General features: G+C 47.5%; 1 protein-coding gene across 1 annotated transcript in view; it reads right to left on the minus strand.

The window, feature by feature from the left end:
* The window catches only part of LOC139417619 (1-phosphatidylinositol 4,5-bisphosphate phosphodiesterase eta-2-like), a 132612-nt gene that overhangs the window by 57441 nt on the left and 62966 nt on the right, over positions 1-12205 (minus strand). Inside the window, exons 3-5 of the mRNA XM_071166828.1 lie at positions 7950-8193; positions 6098-6227; positions 324-494 (exon numbers count right to left, since the gene is read on the minus strand). Coding sequence (XP_071022929.1) covers positions 324-494; positions 6098-6227; positions 7950-8193 — 545 coding nt within the window. The remainder of the gene's footprint in view (positions 1-323; positions 495-6097; positions 6228-7949; positions 8194-12205) is intronic.

Below are 12205 nucleotides of genomic sequence, written 5' to 3' on the forward strand. Positions count from 1 at the left end.
TAAAAATGTAAAATTGCCCCGACAAGTGTATCCTGCTGCTACCATTATTGAGACTAAAATCTTTTAAAAATCTGGCTTTCGCCTCAGAGTAAAGCAATTACAAAAAAGTCACCGAAGTAACTTAAAAAGGTGGGACAAAGCAAGAGTTAACCCAGAGGCATGTGGATACCATTCTATGGATACCTTTTCAATATCTGGGGATGTGCAGTGTGTGTAACCCCGCGGATGTGTATGTTGGCATGCATGCATGCTCGCACCTGTGTGTGTGTGTGTGTGTGTGCCTGTCTGGCTGCCTGCATACACTCCAGCTCTGCTCACTGTACCTTCTGGTCCAGCTCCAGGAAGCGGGCCAGGTTGCTGGTGTCAAGGTGGTCCATGTGGTTGCTGTAGGTGAGCATGAGCAGGTAGAGGTCACGGCGTGTCGACATCATCTTGTAGAAGGAACAAAACTCCTCAAAGCCCAGGGTGCCCTGGTTGTCATCAGTGTCTGCCTCCTGGGAAGAAGAGAAGAGTGTAAATAGTTAGTCCAGGTAACCATTCATTATCTGCACTGACCTTATGTTGCACTCACTATGCATATTCACAAGACTACATACTATTTACACACACACACACACACACACACACACACACACACACACACACACACACACACACACACACACACACACACACACGTACATATCTACCTCAAATACCTTATTATTATCTATCCTGATGCCTAGTCACTTCACCCTGCCTTCATGTACGTATCTACCTCAAATACCATATTATTATCTATCCTGATGCGTAGTCAATGTACATATCTACCTCAAATACCTTATTTTTATCTATCCTGATGCGTAGTCAATGTACATATCTACCTCAAATACCTTATTTTTATCTATCCTGATGCGTAGTCAATGTACATATCTACCTCAAATACCTTATTTTTATCTATCCTGATGCGTAGTCAATGTACATATCTACCTCAAATACCTTATTTTTATCTATCCTGATGCCTAGTCACTTTACTCTGTCTTCATGTACATATCTACCTTAAATACTCCGTACCTCTCCACACTGATCTGGTACATCCTGTATATAAAGTACCAGTCAAAAGTTTGGACACCTCTTTATTTTGACTATTTTCTACATTGTAGAATAATAGTGAAGACATCAAAACTATTAAATAACACATATGGAATCATGTAGTAACCAAAAAAAAAAGTGTTTATATTTTAGATTCTTCAAAGTAGCCACCTTTTGCATTGACAGCTTTGCACATTCTTGGCATTCTCTCAACCAGTTCACCTGGAATGCTTTTCCAACAGCCTTGAAGGAGTTCCCACATATGTGGAGCACTTGTTGGCTGCTTTTCCTTCATTGTGCGTTCCAACTCATCCCAAACCATCTCAATTGGGTTGAGGTCGGGTGATTGTGGAGGCCAGGTCATTTGATGCCGCACTCAATCAATCACTCTCCTTCCTTGTCAAATAGCCCTTACACAGCCTGGAGGTGTGTTGGGTCTTTGTCCTGTAGAAAAACAAATGATGGTGGGACTAGGTGCAAACCAGATGGGATGGCGTATCGCTGCAGAATGCTGTGGTAGTCATGCTGGTTAAGTGTGCCTTGAATTATAAATAAATCACTGACTGTGTCACCAGCAAAGCACCCCCACACCATCACACCTCCTCCATGCTTCACGGTGGGAACCACACATGCAGAGATCATCCGTTCACCTACTCTGCATCTCACAAAGACACGGTAGTTGGATCCAAAAATCTCAAATTTGGACTCATCAGACCAAATGACAGATTTCCACCGGTCTAATGTCCATTGCTCGTGTTTCTTGGCCCAAGCAAGTCTCTTCTTCTTATCGGTGTCCTTTAGTAGTGGTTTATTTGCAGCAATTCGACCATGAAGGCCTGATTCATGTAAAGCATTTATTTGGGCTGCAATTTCTGAGTCTGGTAACTAATGAACATATCCTCTGTAGAGGTAACTCTGGGTCCTCTGAGAGCCAGTTTCATCACATCGCTTGATGTTTTTTGCGACTGCACTTGAAGAAACTTTCAAAGTTTAATAATATGGACTTGGTCTTTTACCAAGTAGGGCTTCTTCTGGATACCACCCATACCTTGTCACAACACAACTGATTGACTCAAACGCAATAAGAAGGAAAGAAATTCCACAAATGTACTTTTAACAAGGCACACCTGTTTTTCGAAATGCAATCCAGGTGACTACCTCATGATGCTGGTTGAGAGAATGCAAAGCTGTCATCAAGCCAAGGGTGGATACTTTGAAAATATATTTGGATTTGTCTAACACTTTTTTGGGTTACTACATGATTCCATATGTGTTATTTCATAGTTTTGATGTTATTCTACAATGCAGAAAATAGTAAAAATAAAGAAAAACCCTTGAATGAGTAGGTGTGTCCAAACTTTTGACAGGTACTGTAGCTCTAATCTTGTGTATTTGATTCCTTGTGTTATTACTTCATATTCTGTTGTTACCTCTGCATCGTTGGGAAGGGCTCGTAATCAAGCATTTCTCTGTTGTATTCGGCGCATGTAACATATGACATTTAAATGTTGACCCAAACATCGGCTCAACGGAGAGGCAAAAAGAGCACCTGGCAGAAACAACACTGTGTCTCAACACTGAACAGGAAGTAAAATCTCTCGAGGGAGAGAGGGGGGAGACATAGACTTCATGCGGTACACTAAGTGTAGCAAGAATGCGCACACCCACCCACACAAACATCAAGGTCCAGATTGGTCCCTGGTGTGTTATCGTGTGTTACACCGGAGGCCGTCTGTTTTCCTACGCACCATATGGGTGACACCCCCCCAAGGGGGGGGACGGGCTTAGTGCAGCTCGCTACGCCACAGGCTGGGGGTGAAGGAACTGCCATGGGCGCCAGCGCTAACAGGCTAACAACATGATAACACACTGCTAACTCACTAATCTTAGCAGGGCTGTCAAAGGACCCTCTGGCTCCACTAGGCTGTGTCCTGGCTGGGAGTTTGTAGCTAATAGCATAGCCTGTTTGCTAAGTGAAAAGTCCAAGGACCCTTCCATCAGACCTTCTCTAATGTGTTTAGAGGAGGTGGCAAGGATAGAGGATACAAGGAATCTAGGCAGGATGAATTGAGGAGGAGCCCAGGAGTCATTATGAAAAAAAGGCACAACAGCAAGGTACTAGGTGCTTCTCAATTGCCTTTCCTGTTATATAGTTTCCTGTGACAAATCTGTCCCAAATTTCATAACAGTCACGACGACACATCCCCACTAAGTGAGTCATTTGAACAGCTTTGAAAAAGGTCAAGTCCTGAGGTTGACCGAGGTTGTTAAATTAACTCAATTTAAAAGTTGTGAAATAATGAAGCCACAACTCTCTTTTAATTCACCATGACTGGCTCATTTGGAGAAAGCGGTCTGGTGCTTTCTTGGAGCAGATGCTAACAGGGTGAACAGGATGTGCATCCACACAGACTGTGCCAAGCTAGCTAAGAAATCAAGGGTAATTGTCATTTTCATAGGCTTTATGGTTTCAGTGAAGCATATTGGCATCAAAAGGGCCATCTTCTCTTTCATAAGATAAAGGATCACTAAATATCTCAGAAAGGAAAGTATACCACGGGTTTTGGACTATTTTAAACCACCAACCCACGTAGATTCAATACTTTGATTTGTTAACATTTTGTCTGCGTCTTACATGGCACCCTGTTCTCTCTACTGAGCCCTGCTATCACTGATAACACACCTTCCCTCCCTCTCTTCCTTCCTTCCTTCCTTCCTTCCTTCCTTCCTTCCTTCCTTCCTCCCTCCCTCTCCCTTCCTTCCTTCCTTCCTTCCTTCCTTCCTTCCTTCCTTCCTTCCTTCCTTCCTTCCTCTCCTCCCTCCCTCCTTCTTCCCTCCCTCCCTCCCTCCCCTCTCCTCCCTCCCTCCTTCCTTCCCTCCCTCCCTCTCCTCCCTCCTTCTTCCCTCCCTCCTCCTCCTCCCTCCCTCCTTCTTCCCTCCCTCCCCACCTCCTCCCTCCCTCCCTCCCCTCTCCTCCCTCCCTCCTTCCTTCCCTCCCTCCCTCTCCTCCCTCCTTCTTCCCTCCCTCCTCCTCCTCCCTCCATCCTTCCTTCCCTCCCTCCCTCTCCTCCCTCCTTCTTCCCTCCCTCCTCCTCCTCCCCTCCCTCCTTCTTCCCTCCCTCCCCCCTCCTCCTCCTCCTCCTCCCTCCCTCCCTCTCCTCCCTCCTTCTTCCCCTCCTCCTCCTCCCCCCCCCTCCTCCTCCTCCCTCCCTCCCTCCCTCCCCCCTCCTCCTCCTCCTCCTCCCTCCCTCCCTCCCCCCCTCCTCCTCCTCCTCCTCCCTCTTCCTTCCCTCCCTCTAGTAATTAGAGCGTTGGACTGGTAACCGAAAGGTTGCTGGATCGAATCCCGACTCTGTCGTTCTGCCCCTGAACAAGGCATTTAACCCACTGTTCCCCAGGCGCCGAGAATTGGATGCCGATTAAGGCAGCCCCCCTCCACCTCTCTGATTCAGAGGGATTGGGTTACATGCGGAAGACACATTTCAGTTGAATGCCTTTAGTTATACAACTGACTAGGTATCCACTCTCTCTCTCTCTCTCACTCTCTCCTCCTCCCTCTCTCTCCTCCTCCCCTCCCTCTCTCTCCTCCTCCCCTCCCTCTCTCTCCTCCTCCCCTCCCTCTCCTCCTCTCTCCCCCTCCCCTCCCTCTCTGCCCTCCCTCTCTCTCCTCCTCTCCCCTCCTCCCTCTCTCCCCTCCCCCTCTCTCTCCCCTCCCCCTCTCTCTCCCCTCCTCCCTCCCTCTCCCTCCCTCCCCCCTCCCCTCCTCCCTCCCTCTCCCTCCCCCTCTCTCTCCCCTCCTCCCTCTCCCCTCCTCCCTCCCATCCTCCCTCTCTCTCTTCCTCCCCTCCCTCTCCTCCTCTCTCCCCCTCCCCTCCCTCTCTCCCCTCCCCCTCTCTCCTCCTCTCCCCTCCCCCCTCTCCCTCCCCTCCTCCCTCCCTCCCTCTCCCCTCCTCCCTCCCTCCCTCTCCCCTCCTCCCTCTCTCTCCCCTCCTCCCTCTCTCCCTCCCTTCCCTTCCCTCTCCTCCTCCCCTCCCTTCCCTCCTCCCTCTCTCTCTCTCCCCTCCTCCCTCTCCTCCTCCCCTCCTCCCTCTCCTCCTCCCCTCCCTCCCTCCCCTCCCTCTCTCTCCCCTCCTCCCTCTCCTCCTCCCCTCCCTCTCTCCTCCCTCTCTCTGCCTCCCCTCCTCCCTCTCTCTCTCTCCCTCCCCTCCTCCCTCTCTCCTCCCTCTCTCTGCCTCCCCTCCTCCCTCTCTCTCTCTCCCTCCCCTCCTCCCTCTCTCCTCCCTCTCTCTCCCTCCCCTCCTCCCTCTCCCTCCCCTCCTCCATCATTCTCCCCTCCTCTCTCTCTCTCCTCCTCCCTCCCCTCCTCCCTCTCTCCCCCTCCCCTCCTCCCTCTCTCTCTCCCCTTCTCCCTCCCCCTCCCTCCCCCTCTCTCTCTCTCTCTCCTCCTCCCTCTCTCTCTCCCCTCCTCCCTCTCCTCCTCTCTCCTCCCCTCCCCCTCTCTCCTCCTCCCTCTCTCTCCCCTCCTCCCTCTCTCTCCCCTCCTCCTCCTCTCTCCTCCCCTCCCCCTCTCTCCTCCTCCCTCCCTCTCTCTCCCCTCCTCCCTCTCTCTCCCCTCCTCCCTCTCCTCCTCCTCTCTCCTCCCCTCCCCCTCTCTCCTCCCCTCCCTCCCCCTCTCTCCTCTCCTCCCTCCCTCTTTCCCCTCCCTCTCTCTCCTCCATAAAAGCCGCCTATAGCCTTTCTAAATCTAATAGCCTGTCTATTTTGCTTCTAAGTGCTTTGAGATTCTTTGTAATGAAACATGTTTTAAAACCCTAAATTATTCAAATATGACCGTAGCATTGTCCTGGCTGGTCTAGTTGTAATGCTGCAGCCTCTGGCACAAGTCTACATTGTTGGCATGGTTTGGAATCCGGGCCCTTTGACGCCAACCTGTCACCACTGTGATCCTTGCTATCTGTTCAATAAAGTCAGAAAATACCTTCAAAAACACACACACACACACATTCAAAATATGACTGTAGTGTACCTTAAACATTTGCTTGACTTTCTGGCGGGGCAGGTTGACGTTCAGCTTGTGTAGGAGGTGCAAGACCTCGCTGATGCTCAGGCTTCCATCGCCGTTCTTATCCGCCTCCGTAAACGTCTGCTTCAGCCACGTACGAACCAACCAGGGGTTAAGGATAGATAACACACACAACAACAAGCCCTGTGAAAACCTACTTAGGTTATACTTTATTTTAAATAGTCCTTTGTAAGAGATCCGTTCCATTAACTAGGCACAGGTGGTCACATTGACTGATTAATGGCATCATCGATTGATCAAGTATAGACTGCAACAGAAAGTGTACAGCGAGTGTGGTTCACAATGTTTTAGCATAGGTCGTCTAAGTGCATCTCGGTTCAGCCCAAAACAGTCGTCAAACAACGCAAAATCTTCTGTTTCTCTAACGCAGCCCTTACTCCCCGCAGCGGAGTCTAATTTTAACACAAGCCGTCTGTGTGCGTCTGACAGAGACAATGTGATAGCAGGTGGAAGCTTTTGGATGTACCTTTTCATCAGCACATCAAGCTCGCTGGCACGCCGACGCCGCAGTGTGTGTACGCATGTCTGTGTGTGGGGAGAGAAATAACTTGTGTGTGTGTGTGTAAGAGCAAGTGCACTGTGTGTGCACCCATGCTAACATCCTTATTAATTATCCACAACCGATTCAAGTATTGAAAAGTCCTCACCAAAAAAAATGCAGGGGAGAAGCAGTTCTCCGAATCCACAGTTCGGAACGTATTGCGGTTTTGGGGTCATAGTTCAATTCAGTTTCAGTACAGCAGGAAAATGACATGCCAACAGTTACTGTAGTTATTATTTTTTCATTAAGGAAAAAGTGTTGTTATTCCTGCCTCCATATATGACCATGAGTCATAACGCCTGATGAGCTCACCATCGGGAATAACACTTTGGTTTTTCTTGAGTGAAAACACACGATTAGTCAACAACACTAAATTAAAGTCCAATATGCGTGTGAAACCCATGTGTAAACATGGCACAGACATTGCATAGGCCTATGCTATAAGGTTTTCTTACAGAAGAGAAAAAAAATGTGCACTCTCATAAAGGGGTGTGTCTGTATCACGGTTCACGTTCATTTCCCAGTCTGGTGTTAATGTGATGGGCTGTCACTGAAGTAGCTCTGTAGTCCTCGTGGGAAGTTCGCAACGTGGTTCGAGCACTTTCACGAGGTGTTGAAACCCCTTATTTCTAGTCAACCACGGAGAAGGAGTACATATCCGCAGGTATAAAACATATCCATCACTCTTGTAACTCATTTGGAGCGGTCAGAATCAGCTGGGGAGGGTTGCTGGAATACTGCCCTCCGGTGGTAGGAATACTGAGGTGATGTCAACATGTATTAATTATGATTGTTTTAAATGGATAGCCTGAAATGGTTTTGTCAGCTCAGATTTACTATAGCTTATATCACCTAGTGTTCTTATTATTTTATGTATTCATTGTGTGGACCAAACCGAGATCCCGGTACTGAACAGTTTGGTACGAATACATGTACAATTACACCCCTATAAAAAAATATTATATATATATATAATATATATATATATATAATATATATATATAATATATATATATATATATAATATATACGGTACTTTAATTCTTCTCCTGACCTGAATAGAAATCCAATTGACCTGTGGGTCGTATTCACAAGGCAAGGGAAGAAACCGGGAGGGACCACCTGAACTTGCACAATTACAAGCGCTCCTTTTCTGTTGCAAAAACGTTTTGCTACAGTGTATGACCCTGACCCTGCTCTCCAATGACTTAAACCCAGGCCCAGAAAGAGCCAAACATGCACAGGAAAGGATATTGGTCACGGGTGCGCTGCCTCTTGGCCAGGCTGTCCTCGTCGCTGATGCCCGCCACCAGGTACTTGAGGCCGGTGATCCAGGTGCGTGCTTCCTCACCCATACTGGAGACCAGGTCCAGGGACTCCAAGCGCTCTCCATAGTACAGGCTGAAACAGCAGTTGGGATCAAAGCTGCCCTCAGAGTAGCGCTGGAAGATCTCAGACTGCTTACCCTCGCACACCTCTCGGATGGAGTCGATGGAGACTAGGGAACGAGGGATCAAATGGTTAGTTCACCATCACTCTGAAACAGTGAAACAAACTCTGACCGTTGAATTTGGGCCTTTACCGCCACCATTTTCACATTGCCAACTGGAACACGTTAAAAGACGGGGGGAGAGTATTCGAGGGAAACCAGAGGAACTTCAAAATGTAGCCTATTAAAACTTAGAGAATCAGGAAGTCACTTGATGGAGCAGATACATTTACATAACTCTCATATTCATATTATATTGAGTTCATTCCATTTGGTGGGATTGGAATTATTTTAACCCGGTTTGGTGTATAACGAGGCTGAAATGGCAGCGGGCAGCTAAGGGAGGGATGGAAGCTTAACTTAGAAGTCTTTATTACGAGACTTAGGCAATATGATATGGCATAAAAAAAATAATTGCTACGATTTAGCTTGCTGTGCCCGAAGAGCTATGTTATTAAGATGAAACTCTTAGGGGATAGTAATGACAGGAAATTCATTAACATTGAGCTTCTTTTCTCCAAACAGATTAAATGGGTATATACAGTCGCTAGTGAGTTTACACACTCCTTCCAGTCTTCACATTTTTTTCTGCCCTAAAATACCATTTTAAAAAGGGAATCAATTGGGATTTTTTCCCCCTACAGATCTACACAACCTACTCCACATTTTCAGTGAAAAGTGAAAGAAATTAGCGAAAATCTTCCAAATAAAAACAAAACAAAACATTGATTGATTGCTGATGTCTTCAGAATCCAGAGTGGAATCACCTTTGAGAGCCGTTACAGCTGTGAATAAGATTCTACCTACAACAACTCTCAGGCCAACTGACAAAATAATGCAATCACTTGATTAAATGAGGGATGAAAAAGTATAGTGAAAACATGTGCTTCCACGCAGGTGTAGATCATAAATCTAATCCAGAGCAAATTTAAGAAGCAATTAGGGTTAAGCGCCTTGCTCAAGGGCACATCCGATGTGTAACCTAGTCGGATCTGGGATTCGAACCAGCGACCTTTCGGTTACTGGCCCAATGCTCTTAAAATCACTAGGCTACCTGCTGCCCTAGTTTTTTTTTATCCGTTATTTTACCAGGTAAGTTGACTGAGAACACGTTCTCATTTGCAGCAACGACCTGGGGAATAGTTACAGGGGAGAGGAGGGGGATGAATGAGCCAATATTAAACTGGGGATTATTAGGTGACCGTGATGGTTTGAGGGCCAGATTGGGAATTTAGCCAGATCACCGGGGTTAAACACCCTAACACCCCTACTCTTACGATAAGTGCCATGGGATCTTTATTGACCTCAGAGAGTCAGGACACCCGTTTAACGTCCCATCCGAAAGACGGCACCCTACACAGGGCAGTGTCCCCAATCGCTGCCCTGGGGCATTGGGATATTTTTTTCTTTAGACCAGAGGAAAGAGTGCCTCCTACTGGCCCTCCAACACCACTTCCAGCAGCATCTGGTCTCCCATCCAGGGACCAGGATCAACCCTGCTTAGCTTCAGAAGCAAGCCAGCAGTGGTATGCAGGGTGGTATGCTGTTGGCTAGTTAATTAAGCATTAGCATCCAGCTTAGGATCATGTATAAAAATGCTGCGTAGGCCATTATTTTGGCTACCACGGCTACATGGCTACCACGGCTACATGGCTATGCCCCATAGGATGACAATGCCCCCATCCACATGGCACAAGTGGTCACTGAATGGATTGATGAGCATGAAAATGAATAAATGTCAAATGCCATGGCTCTCCCAGTCACCCAATCTAAATCCAATTGAACACTTTCTGGAGTGGTGCCTGAGACAGCATTTTTCACCACCATTAACAAAATGACATATTATGGAATTTCTTGTGGAGAATGGTGTCACATACCTCCAAGAGAGTTTCAGACAATTGTAGAATCTATGCCAAGGTGCAAAGAAGCAGGTTTTTGCTTTTTTTTGGTACCTCTTTTTCATGTTATTCAAATTGGTAGTTACAGTCTTGTCCCGGGTCTGTAGTGACACCTCAAGCACTGTGATGCAGTGCCTTAGTCCACTGCGCCACTCAGGAGGCCCATTGAAGCTGCTCTGGCTCATGGTGGCCCAACACCCTATTAAGACACTATGTTGGTGTTTCTTTTATTTTGGCAGTTACCTGTATATCCATTGTTTTTGTCAAAATTGCTCAAGATTAGTCAAGTTGGTTGGCAGATTTAAGTCAGGGCTAAGTACAGAAATAAAACAACAGTAAAAAGACATTTGAAAATAACAGTACCAAGGCTATACACAGACACCGGTTAGTCAGGCTTATTGAGGTTGTATGTACATGTGGGTATGGTTAAATTGACTATGCATATATGATGAATAGAGAGTAGCAGTAGCGTAAAAGAGGGCTTTGGTGGTTGGCGGGTGGTGGGTGGTGGGACACAATGCAGATAGCCCGGTTAGCCAATGTGCGGGAGCACTGGTTGGTCGGGCCATTTAGGTAGTATGTACATGAATGTATAGTTAAAGTGACTATGCATATAAGATAAACAGAGAGTAGCAGCAGCGTAAAAGAGGGGTTGGGGGTGGCACACAATGCAAATAGTCCTGGTAACCATTTGGTTACTTGTTCAGGAGTCTTATGGCTTGGGGGTAAAAACTGTTGAGAAGCATGCCTTTTTGTCCTAGACTTGGCACTCCGGTACCACTTGCCATGTGGTAGTAGAGAGAACAGTCTATGACTGGGGTGGCTGGGGTCTGACAATTTTCAGGGCCTTCCTCTGACACCGCCTGGTGTAGAGGTCCTGGATGGCAGGCAGCTTTGCCCCAGTGATGTACTGGGCCGTACGCACTACCCTCTGAAGTGCCTTGCGGTCGGAGGCCGAGCAATTGCCGTACCAGGTAGTGATGCAACCGGTCAGGAAGCTCTCGATGTTGCAGCTGTAGATCCTTTTGAGGATCTCAGGACTCATGCCAAATCTTTTTAGTTTCCTGAGGGGGAATAGGCTTTGTCGTGCCCTCTTTACTACTGTCTTGGTGTGTTTGGACCATTCTAGTTTGTTGTTGATGTGGACACCAAGGAATTTGAAGCTCTCAACCTGCTCCACTACAGCCCTGTCGATGAGAATGGGGACGTGCTCGGTGCTCCTTTTCCTGTAGTCCACAATCATATCCTTGGTCTTGGTTATGTTGAGGGATAGGTTGTTATTCTGGCACCACCCGGCCAGGTCTCTGACGACCTCCCTATAGGCTGTCTCGTCGTTGTCGGTGATCAGGCCGACCACTGTTGTGTCGTCAGCAAACTTAATGACGGTGTTGAAGTCGTGCCTGGCCATGCAGTCATGAGTGAACAAGGAGTACAGGAGGGGACCGAGCACGCACCCTTGGGGAGCTCCAGTGTTGAGGATCAGCGTTAACGATGTGTTGCTACCTACCCTCACCACCTGGGGGCGGCCTGTCAGGAAGGCCAGGATCCAGTTACAGAGGGCGGTGTTTAGTCCCAGGTTTCTTAGCTTAGATATGAGCTTCGTGGGCACTATGGTGTTGAACGCTGAGCTGTAGTCAATGAATAGCATTCTCATATAGGTGTTCCTTTTGTCAAGGTGGGAAAGGGCAGTGTGGAGACTTCCTTAGATTTCGTGCACAGCGTATATCCTGCTCGCTGAATATCCATGTCATCATTCAGCCATGATTCTATGAAACATAAGATATTACAGTTTTGGATGTGCCGCTGGTAGGATATTTGGGATCGTACCTCGCCTAGTTTATTGTCCAATGACTGTACCTCGTCGAGTACTATTGACGGTAACGGCAGCTTTCCTAGTTGACAGCTTTCCAAGGCATCCGGCTCTTCTTCCTCTGTGTCGCTTCCTTTTGTGAATAATTGGGATGTCTGCCCTGTGGGGTGTTTGGAGAATATCGTGTGAGTCCTGCTTGCTGCTGTTCTCGTTGTTGTTGAAAAAAATCTTTGTCTAATCCGAGGTGAGTGATCGCTGTCTGTATATCTAGAAGCTCTTTGTCTAATTCGAGGTGAGTGATTGCTGTCCTGAT

This window comes from Oncorhynchus clarkii, chromosome 9 (assembly GCF_045791955.1).
Source record: "Oncorhynchus clarkii lewisi isolate Uvic-CL-2024 chromosome 9, UVic_Ocla_1.0, whole genome shotgun sequence".
Taxonomy (NCBI): Eukaryota; Metazoa; Chordata; class Actinopteri; order Salmoniformes; family Salmonidae; genus Oncorhynchus; species Oncorhynchus clarkii.